At 40.6% G+C, this 14,248-nt stretch overlaps 1 protein-coding gene across 1 annotated transcript in view; it reads left to right on the top strand.

Moving 5' to 3' along the window:
* Nucleotides 1-14,248, top strand: part of COL21A1 (collagen type XXI alpha 1 chain) — a 102,554-nt gene that overhangs the window by 37,554 nt on the left and 50,752 nt on the right. The window contains exons 12-16 of the mRNA XM_056856367.1: nucleotides 929-982; nucleotides 1,881-1,934; nucleotides 3,146-3,199; nucleotides 3,287-3,340; nucleotides 11,031-11,084. Of these exons, the coding sequence (XP_056712345.1) occupies nucleotides 929-982; nucleotides 1,881-1,934; nucleotides 3,146-3,199; nucleotides 3,287-3,340; nucleotides 11,031-11,084 (270 nt within the window). The remainder of the gene's footprint in view (nucleotides 1-928; nucleotides 983-1,880; nucleotides 1,935-3,145; nucleotides 3,200-3,286; nucleotides 3,341-11,030; nucleotides 11,085-14,248) is intronic.

Genomic DNA, 14,248 nt, shown 5'->3' with positions numbered 1-14,248 from the left:
TTATAGCATCATTCGCGGGCCATACAAAATTATCAACTTAAAAATTAGCCGACCAAGCCCCAAGCAGGCAGCTGCCCTAGATGACACCCCCCCCCTGCGCAGGCACGCAGGCAGGCATTCAAACAGGGTGCACTCGCCCACCTGGTGGCACAGGATGGTCTATTGCACCAGCCAGGCATAGCTGTCTAGCTGCACGCTGGAGTTGCTCCTGCTCTGCATGGTCGGGGCCAGATTCTACAGCCGGCTCCTGCTACCTCTGCCTGCAGGGATGAAATGAGGACACACTGGCTAAGAACTTCCCCCCCCCCACACACACACGCATTCTGGCCCTGCCTCCTTTAACCCCTCAATTGTCGCCACTTCTACCCCCAGCCCTCTTGTAGTACAGAGGGAATATGTTTCTCCATGGCCCGGGTGGGAAAGGGTTAACACAGTTTCTTGGGCAGTCCTAGCAGCTCCATCGCTAACGACTCTTCTGCAAGGGGGGAAAAAGGTTCCTTTTCTCGGCAAAACAAACTTGAATAGAGGCTATTCCTGTCCGCGGGAGGGGGCGGATCACCAGTCTTAGATCTTTCTGAGCTAGAGATCTGCCAGGACCCATGAAGGGCCAGACAAAATGATTTCGTGGGCCTTAAACGGCCCCCGGGCCTGCCGTTCCCTACCCCTGTTCTAGCCAGAGCCCTGGACTCTTCATCTAATTCTGTGCATCATTTTCTAAGACCGAAAGGCTGGGAGTCATGGCCAGGATATATAAAACTATATTTTGGTGTAAATGAGAGACTTGAGGGGATTGTATAGGTAAGATAATAAGATTCCAGGTTATGTCCATAGAGACCACTGAAGCTGTTGCACTCAATAAGTGATGCTTCCGGCTGGCTCTTATTCTTTTTGCTCTCATTTTCTCATGGTTCTTGTTTTATTTTTCTAGGGTGAACGTGGACTTCCAGGTTTCCCGGGACTGCATGGGATGCCGGCATCTAAGGTTCAAACCAAATGCTTCTTGTAACAATGGGTAGGATGTTAAAAAAAGTATCAAGGGATTTTCAAAAACAAAAATAGTATTCTGTATTTAATTCAAAATAAACACAACTCTAAATTGGTCTTTAGTAGTTTTGAATTGAAAAGTTATATGGCAGTACTAGTAGGCAAGTACATCCACTAAGGCTGCATGTACCGGATGGCTACCTTCTGTCTGCAAGTAAAGGTAAAGGTAAAGGTCCCCTGTGCAAGCACCGGGTCTGCAAGTAGAAGAAAAGAATCAAGGTGATGAATAATTCTTTATTGTTACTTCCTGATCCTGATGCGTTTTACCTGTGGCTTCATCAGGGGATCTGTTGTAATCAGGAAAAGTACACTCATAGAATAAAAACAAGTCATAAAACATATATAACCAAATACAGTTCATTTAGAATAATTTTTTTTTAAATTGGCTGAATCTTTAACACATATCTGAGAACCTGTTTCACATTTTCTGTCTTTTTTTATATTGAATTTCCTGTGGTCTCCCTTAACTATTTTGAACTGATCTCATGCAGTGGACGAACGGATTTTCATTCATTTAGATAGGATTGTTAGGTGGTATCTTATGCTTTATAGGAAACTAGGCTGTAAAAGGTGACTGCTAACACATGCTTTCAAGGTTGTTAGAGGTGGTTTGAAGACTTGAACCCACATTATTCTGGAGTATTTTTTCACAGGACCATAAAAGTGTGTCCCAACTAATTCCATATATCTGCCTTGATTCAAAATGTGGTGAAATGTTTAACTCATAATACACTAATTCTGTGAGACTGCAAGTTATTTTTTTCCCATTTTTATCTTTGTTTTCTTAAATTTTGAAATAAAAGTGATTGATTCTGAGTATATATATTTTGATCAAGGGTGACAGAGGACCTAAAGGAGATCAAGGCCTACCAGGAATTTATGGGAAAAAGGTGAGTTTAAATTAGAGACTTGTATTACCAGTGTGATGTATATTGTTTACATTGTATTAGAATGCTTTTGATGTTGCAGTTGGATGTGAGTTTGTGTGTCAGAAAAATATCACTTGAGTGAATAGTGTGGTGATGGGGCTTGTGTTGATGCCCGTATGTCCAATGGAGCGAGGGCACTAGTTGCCCTGCCTGTGGAATTAGGATTAGTTTGGTTCCTTCAACATTGAGGACTGCAAACTTAGTACTCGTGGTTTTCTGAAGGCTGGAAATAGCCATAAATGTTGTATCTGGCATAGTATGTGCAACATTCTTTTAAAAAAATGCACGTGAAAATACCGTGATGACCTCCAGTGTTGAAAGGGATGTCCACATGTCTGATGGGGGCAGAAGTACCACTTGTTCCATCCGTGTTGTGAAGATCTCTCATGATATTAGTCCTAGACGGTTGCAGCTGCATCTTTTGCTTATATATCTTTTTAAAAGATGCTCCCTTGTTTTTTCTAAGACTGGACTTCTTGTGGCATGTTGAAGTCTCCCATTTTCCTAAGTGAGCTGTTGCTCAGGATCAGGCTACCAAGTAACAACTGTGATTGCTCTAGAGATTGGAGGAGACTGGTCTGATGACTGGTGAGCTTGTTATATAGACTAGAGCCAGCGTGGTGTAGTGGTTAAGAGCTGTAGTTTGGAGCGGTGGACACTGATCTGAAGAAATGGGTTTGATTCCCCACTCCACATGAGCGGCGAAGGCTAATCTGGTGAACTGGGTTGGTTTCCCCACTCCTACACATGAAGCTAGCTGGGTGACCTTGGACTAGTCACAGTCTCTCAGCCCCACCTACCTCACAGGGTATCTGTTGTGGGGAGGGGAAGGGAAGGTGATTGTAAGCCGGTGTGATTCTTCCTTAAGTGGTAGAGAAAGTTGGCATATAAAACCCAACTTCTTCTTCTAATGCTGCCACGGGCTGCCCCCTTCCTGTCTGGGCATGCCATTTGGTTATACAGTACAGGTGTCCCAGTTTCTTGAGCGTTAGGCCGGTATATCCTGCAGTGGCCATACTGTGTAGACTGATGAACTGACTCGCTTTCGCAGCATGTATCTGAATGTTGTCATGAATCAATTATTCTGGTATTTGCCTAGACACTATTGAAACATTGGCTAGTGTTCAAACAATACAGTTGTCATGTTTATTAGTTTCTAATTCTTTTGACAGGGTGCAAAAGGAGAAAAGGGTGAAGCAGGATTTCCAGGAATGCCTGGGCGGGCTGTAAGTTTTTGTGGAATTTTTTTTTGCCTTTTCATTTAACATTTCTGTTATATATCATGAATAACAGTATCTTGCCTGTTATCACAGGGGGAATCTGGGAGAAGCGGAAAGGATGGTGTACCTGGGAACCCAGGTTTTAAGGTATTTGAATACTGAATTAATAATAATGTGAATAATAATAATGTGAATAAAGAAAGTATATGAACATTCTCAATATGTATGTATATGAGCACACATGTTTGCAGTGGCGGGGGGGATAATGACAGATGAGACATTTAAATGGGGTAAAAGTGTGTTTGAACATATGTTTAGTGCCCAGAAACAGACACATGTATGAGAGTGTGTGAACATGTACACATGATCAGTGAGTTTGCAAATCTGCCACTGACTTCAAGCATTCACTCATACAGAAAGGCAGACCATTTTAACAGCTTGCAGACATCTTATCTACTGTCGATGTAAGCTTATTGAAATATACAGAAATGTTCCATCTGATCTAAATGTAGAATATATTTGTTGGAGCTATATTTGAATGCTTAGCAATTATGGCAGTTTTCTGAAACTGTGAGAAAGTATACATGTAATGTATTAGTGGCAGTTTCGCATATTTCTAAATAGTTCTTACATCTGTTTTATAGATATGGGAGCTAAATTTAAATTAATGGAGGTAGGGTACAATTAAAAACACAAAGCAAATTAGGAATTAGTTAGCTTTCTATTGCTGTCATAAATCTCATTCAAACAAAATAACAGTCCTTTCCTCTCCAGATGTCACAATATGCTTGTGATCTGGATTATACTGACCATCCTACATACTGTAGTTCAAAAGATCAAGAAATCACTCAGTTTTTGAGTATGTTCTTACGGGATGGATCACAGGGGATATCTACCACTTAACACAGCTGTAGGCTGAGTGGGTGGCAACAGAGCTTCCAGGCAGGTGCACTGCTATTGAAACCTGATGCCAACAAGTCACATCATCTCTCTGTGCCTGTGCTCTCTTCCACTAGCTATTCATTACTTGCACTCCTGAATGGTACTACCGCCGTTATTCTGGCAGCTCTGTTGCTCTCTCCTAATGCCCACCAGCAAGGGCACTGCCTTCCCTTTCAGTGGCATTCAGTGATGGGTGTTAGGCTATTTCCTGCGGCACACCCCTTCAACTGCTGCTGGTTTCGCATCCCTCTTTATTCCCCTGTTCTGATTTCTTTTGTCTATTTCTATTTTTTTTTTGAAATTTTTTATTGGTTTTTATAATATAAATTTTCCATGTTAACAAACAACAATAAAAGTAATATAAAAAACTAAATCATAAGTAATGTTGTTATAATTATTTAAATGCTAAATAAAAATAAAAAATAAAGGAAAATTTATTGACTTCCCCATCACCTCCGTCCGCCTCTTAATAAAGTATTCTATCCCATCGTGATATGGTCTGATCTTAATTATTCTTATATCTCAATTAAGTTTCAATCACAATATACTATTAAAATAATTGATTACACTTCTTTATGTTAGCAATGTCATCTAGATCAGATTAAAAGGTACTCTTCCATTTTCCCCAGTCCTAATTCATATTCACAGTATTTCATCCAAGCCTCCCATTCCCCCATAAATTGAACATTGTCTTTTTGATTTAAAGTAGCTGTAAGTTTTGCCATTTCCACCAGTTCAAACATTTTCATAATCCAGTCTTTTTTCCCAGGAGTGTCTGCCCCTTTCCATTTTGCTGCATAAAGCAGTCTTGCAGCTGTTGTCGCATAAATCAAAAAAGTCCTTTGTATTAACAAATCATCAGGTATCATACTTAATAGCATCATTTCTGGTGTTTTGGGTATATTTTTTTGTACTATTAGTCTTATTTCATTATAAATCATATCCCAAAAATCCTTTGCTTTATCACAAGTCCACCACATATGATAAAAAGAAGCAACTTCTTTATTACATTTCCAACATTTAGGGGATGTCACTTTGTAAATCCTTGCAATCTTCTTAGGTGTTAAATGCCATCTGTACATCATTTTGTAGATATTTTCTCGAATTGACTGCGCATTTATTCCTTTCAGGTCTTTCACCCATAGTCTTTCCCATTTGTTTAGGGCAATATCATGTCCCACAGTTTGAACCCAATTAATCATTGTTGGTTTGATTATTTCCTGCTCACAATAAATTGTTAAAAGAAAATTATACATTTTAGAAATCAGTTGAGTGTTATTATCTAATAGCATCCTGTGAAAAGGCGATTTTTCTTTAGAGAATCCATTCTTCATGTCTTGTGTAAATACTGATTTAATTTGATGATATTGAAGCCATTGTAAATCGTCTTTAAGTAACTGAAAGTCTTTTAGTGAGCTTTTCTTCCCTTCCCAGTTAATTAACTCTTGGTAGGTGATAAATTTGTCCAATCTAAGTGGGCGTAATGTCAACATTTCTTGAGGTGATATCCACATCGGTGTTACTGGTTCAAGAATATGTTTAAATAAGGAGGACCTGATTATATGGTTACGAAATGATGCTTGTATCTTAATTTTACCATACCACAAATAGCCATGCCATCCACTTATATTGTTAAAACCTTCAAGATCTAACAAACGCGAATTAGATAAGTTCATCCAGTCCTTTAGCCATACTAAAGCGGCCGCTTCAGCATAGAGTTGAAAGTTAGGTAATGCTAAGCCTCCTCTAACTTTAGAGTCCACCAAGTGTTTATAAGCAATCCTCGGCTTTTTCCCTTGCCAGATGAAATTTAATACGTCTTTCCTCCAAGTATCAAAGTATTTAACATGTGATATTATAGGCAAATTTTGGAATAAGAAAAGCATCCTTGGTAAAATATTCATTTGGACTGTTGATATACGTCCCAAAAGTGACAGTTTTTTATTTGACCAAATGATCATGTCAGTTTTTATTTTGTCCCATAATTTAAGATAGTTATTCGTTATCAATTCTTTATTCTTTGCAGAGATCCAGATTCCCAAATATTTGACCTTATTAGCCTTCTCCCAACCTGTATATGATATAAATTCCTGTTGTTCTGTTTCTGATAAGTTCTTACCGTATATACCCATGTATAAGCCGACCCGCGTATAAGCCAAGGTGCCTAATTTCTCCCCAAAAATGGGGAAAAATTAGGCACCCGCGTATAAGCCGAGGGTCGGCTTATAACCCCTCCCCCCCCGCAGGCTTACCTGACAGGGCTCTCCAGCGGCGAGGGTCCGGCGGCAGCGCGGCCCGGGGGGGCCTGGGCAGCCTTCCTGCGGCTGCAGGAGGCTGCCCCAGGCCGCTCCCGGCGGGAGGAAGCGGCGGCGAGGCCCAGGGAGACCCGGAGCAGCCTTCCTGCGGCTGCAGGAGGCTGCCCAAGGCCCCTCCTGCCCGGGAAAAATGGCGGCGGGGGCGGGAAGGGCTGGGGCAGCCTTCCTGCGGCTGCAGGAGGCTGCCCAAGGCCCCTCCCGCCTGGGAAAAATGGCGGCGGGGGCGGGGGGGCCTTGGGCAGCCTTCCTGCGGCTGCAGGATGGCTGCCCAAGGCCCCTCCCGCCCGAAAAAAATGGCGGCGGGGGCGGGGGGGCCTTGGGCAGCCATCCTGCGGTTGCAGGAGGCTGCCCAAGGCCGTTCCCGGCGGCAGGAAGCGGCATGGGCCCGGCGGCGGCGGCAGTAAGTTTCCCCCCTCCCTCCTCCCTCCTCCCTCCCTCCCTCCGTATTGACCCGCGTATTAGCCGAGGCCGGCTTTTTCAGCCCATTTTTGGGGCTGAAAAACTCGGCTTATACGCGAGTATATACGGTAAATATTGTCTTTGTTTTTTCTTCTCTTGTCTATTTCTAGATTGCTCTGGCCATAGTATACTGTGGCATCTGACGTAACTGCCCAGTTTAGACATAGGAGCAAACTAGGAAATGGAAGAAGGAATTGATAATGTGAAGTGAGAGGAGGGAGCCTGCATACCTGGGGCATGTTCTCAGGGTAGTGGAAGGGGCTGGATTAAGCTCCAAGTGGGGGTGGGGGGTTCGGACAGGTGCTGCTGCTGCTTACCTGATTACCTTCAGCTTTGACAATGGCGATCAGTGACCTCCTGCAGTCTGAGAAGTTATATAAGAGAAAGAGAATTCTGAAGAAAAATTAACTCTCTACTTCATTCTTCGAAGTAGCATTCCTGATCCTGTTGAAGGAAATGGGCTGGGTGCTCAAAGAAATGTAGTAATTTATTCCAGATTAAAAATGAGGAGTCAACGAACAGCATAATTAGAAAACACAAAGAATTAAACATAATTCTAAGATACAATAATTTCTTATCCCATAGTTTACAGATACTAAAATTCCAAATAAAATTTACACAATTTAGAACAATAAAATAAAACTATCCTACCCATTGAAGCATAAATGGATTTCACTGCTGTGCAAAATTTTGCTGCCTTCTCTGTGATCTGACTATATTTATCTGCTAGAATAATAATACTGGAACAAGGCCGTTTCAGTAATACAACAGTATATAATTTGTCTCCTTTTAATTCACTAGCAGCTTAGCAGATACATAGTCGATCCTACAGTATTAGTAGGAATTTCTTTTTTTTAAGTATGTTCAACTTCAATTAAGCCTAGTGCTTGTGCACTTTTGAAACCAATGAGATATTTGAAATCAATGAGATATAAGCACATATGAGATTGCCCTGGATTGTGTCTTGTATTGTCTTTCCCATTATTGCTCCAAGCACAATATCTTCTTGTATAACTTTTTTTAATTTATCCTTTTTGTTTGGAAGATGTTACTTTGTCTAGTCATTCAGATGGTTGATTTGTTGGAGAACGGGAAGCATTTATAGCATTTTTTTCCAATTTGCTCAAAACTTTGAAAGTAGTAGTCTTTTATTTCTGCTACAGTACAAAATGTTGTCGGCTTGCCTTTTAACATCTGCTCTCTATAAAACATCACTTTACTTTGGACTTATTGTAATCAAAATCAGGCTTTTAACAAGCAGGAGAATTCTTTGGAGATTTCTGCTGGAGTCTTCTTCATTTTCCTAGAAAATTTCAGAAACCCGTTTATTCTTGGAAAAGATGAGAAACAGTTCACTACACACGAAAGCCATGCTCTGTACAATTTGGCCTGTGTTATGGTCATACCCATAAGGCTGTTCCTCTGTGGAATGGGCCACATAATCCTTTGTATGTGATCTGGTGAGTTCCATTTTCCCCTCCTGGTCTCTTGCCATTAATCTCTCAAAATGCTGCAGAAATGACAGTCAGCAAAACTCACCCTCATTGCTTCAGCTTCAGCCAATTTTGGCTTGGTTTGCAGACTACTATTATGCTTCCCTGGTTGCAAAGTTTCCTTCACATATAGACAGATTTAAGATTCATTGCCTCCCCCCCCCAATGCAATACCATTAGTCTGAATATGCTTGTTCTATGAAGATGGCACATAAGATAAACATGAGATCATGTCAGTCACCATGCAGAACAGAATGCTAGACTAGATGAACCATTGGTCGAATCTAACGTGGCTACTCTTTTCTTCTTAAGAGTGATTTTCTGGTAGATGTCTTGGTTTCTTCACTATTAGAGCCTGGTCTTGATATAGGTACAGAACTAGTTTAGGCCTTCTATAAACTCACCCGTGGCTCATGTTCAAGCCCTTTCCTGTAATTGTTTGTTTATTTGTTATGGCCAATGGCCAGCAATTTCCTGTGATAATTTCCACCTTAGATGAGTTCATGTGGTCTGGTCCCTAAATAATGGAGGGTTTTAACTGATTCTGGTTTTGACCCATATTTATATTTGGAGGACCAGATTCCTGCCTTTGTTCTACTCTCATGCTACAAAAATTGGGCTAGTGTGTTTAAATTATTAATTGGCTATTTACTACTTCATTGCATGTTTTTTTCCCTTGGATTTTATTCCCTCAACATTGCTTAGCCATCCTGGGGTTTCGTGGAAGCTTTCTGATTCCTGGAATCATTACCTTATTGAAAATTAAAAGTCAATTTACTTGTGAAAATAAAAGTTCCCTAGTTTAAGAATCTGCATCTCCGTTCTTGGATTTTTCACTTCTTGACCCTCTTGTATTCAAGGATGTTGCTGAATTGGGCAATCACTTTGCCAATCTTTTAATAATTTCTAAAATTGTAGTTAATGAATTCAGTGCTCAGAAATGCTCTAAAGGGCTCTGAGTAAACCTAAAACAATCTGGTAATTCTAACCTCAGACACTGGTACTACTGAGGATTTTTCAACCTTCTGGAGTGGCTAGGAGAGGAGAAACTAAAAAGCCTCAATGTATGATGGAAAGTCTATATGCAATCATTTGGATTCCAAGCAAGGTCTGCAGATGTATTCAGGAGAGTTCTTGTAAAAAGGCTTGTGATAGGGTGTGTGAGTGTGTAGGGTTGCCAGGTCTTTTTTCACCACCAGCAGGAGGTTTTTGGAGTGGAGCATGAGGAAGGCGGGGTTTGGGGAGGGAAGGGACTTCAATGCCATAGAGTCCAATGGCCAAAGTGCCCAGTTGTAATAGCAGGAGATATCCAGCTATTACCTGGAGGTTGGGAAAAAATAAGTACCAACACAACGTATATGCAACCTAAGTTTAGTACAGTGAAAAAGTGCACAGTGAACAAACAACAAACATTACAAGCAGAAAAAATACATGGCTCTCAAAGAGTCTCACGGAATCTTAAACAATCTTCACTGAAGTTCTTACTCAAGTCCAAAAGGCTTCAACTAACAAAGTCCATAAGAAGGACGGTGGAAAAAACGGATTGTGTGAAACGCAGTCCGGATTAACTTTAACGTTTTCACTGCTTGTAATGTTTGTTGTTTGTTCACTGTGCACTTTTTCACTGTACTAAACTTAGGTTGCATATACGTTGTGTTGGTACTTATTTTTCCCCAATTCCATTAGTACCAAGTGCCTCTTTTCTCCAGTTATTACCTGGAGGTTGGCAACCCTCTGTGTGTCCGTGAGGCTGTTGCCCTGAAAAGCAACATGACTGCACTGCACATGCACAATGCATTATGTATATAAATACATGTCCTCAGGATTGTGGCCAGCATTTTCAAAATGTACGTAATGCTTAAGACTTTGTCAATGAGCAATAAAGATTTTGGAATTTGTGTCCTAGATGGGGCACATTTTTAATATTTGAGACAGAATATAATTACCAAATTACCATGAAAATTCTAACCAGAATAAGGGGTGATCAGCTTTTGACAGGTGAAATGAAGTGGTAGAATTTGGGGAGGGTGGGAGGGTGGCGGCAGCCTTACCCGTGCTGCCATTCTGCTTTTCCCGTCAACCTCCCTACTCTTATATTCCTACCCATGGAGCAGCTGATGCTCTTTCTTGACCAGTTTTCCAGACATCACCTGGGGAGTCAGAAGAGAAGAATGATTACCGGTAGTGGGTCTGGCTCCTGAGTGACAGTGAGGGTTAGTGAGAGGTGGTGACCGAGAGTTTGTGGAAGAGGCACTTCTTGTTGAGCACCACTGGCAATCAAATGCCAGCACATTTTGAAGTCACAGAGTGGCTGATACCCACTTTTAAACTGATTAAAAAAATAATGGTGCCTGTTACTATAGCCACTACCATGTGATTGTTTTAGCTGATAATACATTAAATAGCCCTTATGGTAAGTCTGGGGGGAAAGGCCTCATAGTGGTCAATCTTGACATAATACTACAATAATTTATATTTTTACCTCTAATAACTAACCCTTTTCCTGACAGATTCTGTATATTGGCCATTTATTAGCAAATAAGTCTTATGTCTGTTTATGAAAACTGTTAAACACAGCATGAAGAGGTTAATATTTTGACCTGATTTTTAATTGTCATCAATCCTAAGGGAGAAGTTGGACAGCCAGGTTCTGCTGGGCCAGAAGGAAGACGGGGAGATCCTGTAAGTTTAAAAAAACTTTACCTTTTAATGTTTTTACCATAATTTTTTGAATTTGTACAGCATAGTATAGTGGTTAGGAGCAGTGGACTCTAATCTGGAGAACAGGGTTTCATTCCCCACTCCTCCACTTGAGTGGTGGACTCTAATCTGGTGAACTGGGTTTGTTTCTCCACTCTTACACATGAAGCCTGCTGGGTGACCTTGGGCTAGTCACAGTTCTCTCCAAACTCTCAGCCCCACCTACCTCACAAGGCGTCTGTTGTGGGGAGAGGAAGGGAAGCCAGTTTGTCTCCTTATAAAGGGAAAGGAAATTGGGATATAAAAACCAGCTCTTCTTCTAAAGTGGCAGTATTGTAAAGGTTCAAAGTTTTTCATGAAAAAAAAATTACACAAAACTTGGGAAGTCCACATTTGCTCTAGAAAATTCTTCAGTTACTGGATGAATATTACTGTACTTTGCATTGTGGGGTGATGGCTCCCATGGGGTTGTGGACATAACTGGACTTTACTGTTAGCAAGCTTTCATAAACTGGTAAACAATAATTGCTGCAAATTGCAGCAATAGAACAGATCAAGCTGGGATTCCTGCAACCTTTGTTTTACATAGCTCTCCTGTGAGAACGAAGAGTGTTGCTTTGTGGTGCGATACAGTCGTTGTCCTGAATGCATCCATTCACATACAAGTAATTACAATGTACCCGTGCTTTCAAGCTTTCTCTGAGCCTGCATTTCAGTTTAAGAATCTGCCCAATATTGTTGACTACCGAATGACTGAGGTGCAAGATACTTGGGACCTGTGTTTTGCTGAATTTGAAGTAATACTGTGTCCTAAATCATGAAATGAGATGTTAAAAAAAGTTAAGGATAAATGGATTGCCTTGCCCATTTCTTTATGAAGCAAAAACATATTTAAATTTTAGTTCAGATTTTATCTCTGGCATAGTGTTTAGATTTCATTACTTATAAGAACGAACGTCAGAGAATTTACCATGTAGTTAGTTTGAAACTAGAGTAGACTGAGAAAAAAAGAAAGAAATTGGGTCAGTGGAAACATATGATGCCTTTTCCCATTCAAAAACCTCTGCATGTAGAAGATGCTTGAGGAACATGCCTGGACTGCTGTCTACATTTTTCTTCGTTGCGCTGACTTCAGCCATATTTGTTGCCAGGAAAATCAGTGTTTGTATTCCCTATAAACAATCAAAGTTTTACATCTGCCAGTAAATTTTGGAAATTGAGACCTTTTAATGTCTATTTAAAACAACATGGGCTGTGTTTTATTATCTCTTAGCCACTCTGAGTCTTTTGAAAGACTGGATATAAATCTTGAAAGGTGCATCTTAAGTATTTCTTGTTAATTGTTGTAGCTGGCAAAAGAGCTGCCAAAAATGTAGTCAGTTGCACCTTGGTTTATGTTGAAATATTATGTTAAAAGTAATTTGTTTAACAACACTTATTGTAACGCAGATATGCATAAACAGAAAACTAAAATAAGCTAGTTGTTTCAAGGAAAGAGAGGTACATGTGTGTACTTAATAGATGGGAGTGCCTATGAAAGTAATGAAAAACTCTAGCCTATATCTTTAACCTAAAGGAGTCACACAGTGTATATTTGTTTTCATATGAATTCACCTTGGAATTCATCCACAAGCATGCTATGATCTTTTGAGGTCCTTTTGGAATTCTTATTATGTTTTTTGTCTGTTAATGGCTTGACCTCTAGGGAAAAGTTCTGGGCATGTCTACTGAAAGGTATAAATATTTTAAAATTTGGTAAATTGTTTCCAAAGCATGTGAAGCACAAGCCGTTGCTGCAAGCATAACGCAAGGGCTCTGTGATCTTCACCAAGCCTATGCCTCAGTGCTCATTGTCCCAAAAGATCCTGTGCCATTCAGGGAATGGCTTTTAGGCGGGTTCAAAGATCCTTTCTGTAGAAAGGGGTGGGTTGAGCGGAAAAAGCCCATGGCACGAACAACGCTTTTCTCGGAATTCTTTTGCTTGTAATTGCTACTAAAATGTTCAGTAATCTATTTCAGCTGTTTGGTTTTTCACCAGTCATTACTGTCCTAATTAATACATGATTGATTATAGTTTGTTAGTTGAGCCTAATTCAGTTTAAGCCAGAATAACCACAATACTTGTTCTGATTCTGCAGTGGCTGTATCTTGTTGGTAGTGGCTTTTTTTTTTTTTTTTGTATCACAGTGCAGTAAATGAACCTTATGTTAAGATGTGTGGCTGGCTGCTTCCAAACGTCTGACTTTTCCCTGATGCTCTGTGTTGCTGCACCAACTCAGTAGCAATGGCTTACATATTTATCTAATATTGTAGTATTTTTATTGTTGTAAATTAATCAACATCATTCTCTCTCAGTTATACAGTCTACATATGGGATAGTATTTCCTACTGAGTTTAAGACAGGGGTTCGTCTTGGACTTCACACGGGGGAGGAGAAGTTCCCTACTGTCTGAGATCAGCCTGTCTTTGGGGTTGGAAGCAGGGTTTGGGAAGAGTTTCAGCTCTGCATACTTTTTTCTCAATTTTTTCTTCTTATCATTCTCTTCTGTGTGACCATTATCCCTCACTCCTTCAGGAATCTAAGGGGCTCAAGGAAAAAGTTGGTAGAATGCCCCTAAGGCCACCTAAAGTGAGTGTTGGAGCTGAAGGGAGAAGAATATCAAGTTGCCTTCTCCTTTAATGTATATGTTTGCTGCAGAATCCTTTACTAAGTCATAAGTTCCTACATAAACTGAGAGACGCTGTCCTTCAGTGTTACTCCTCTGAAGATGCCTGCCACAGCTGCGGGCGAAACGTCAGGAAAGAAAATACCAAGACCACGGTTACACAGCCCGGACAATCTACAAGAACCAATTCCTACATAAAGCTTGAATGGGGTTTTGATCAGTGCTCACTTCAAGCCTTTAGCTAGGATTCCCTAAAAGGTGTTCATTCTTAGCATGGAACAACACCAGAACCAGGAAGGAATGCCAATAATCATTATTGGGAGTATGCCAAACAAAACAAAAAGTCTTCACCAACTGGTGAAAGACACTGATAGCGGGAGACAGATAAATCTCCATAGGGAGGGAGTTCCAAAGTTTTGGTGCCATTACTGAGAAAGTCCTTTCTCGAGTTGCCACCAAACTAGCACAGATGATGGGGGC

Source organism: Euleptes europaea, chromosome 10 (assembly GCF_029931775.1).
Source record: "Euleptes europaea isolate rEulEur1 chromosome 10, rEulEur1.hap1, whole genome shotgun sequence".
Taxonomy (NCBI): Eukaryota; Metazoa; Chordata; class Lepidosauria; order Squamata; family Sphaerodactylidae; genus Euleptes; species Euleptes europaea.
This window is presented reverse-complemented; position numbering and strand designations above follow the sequence as displayed.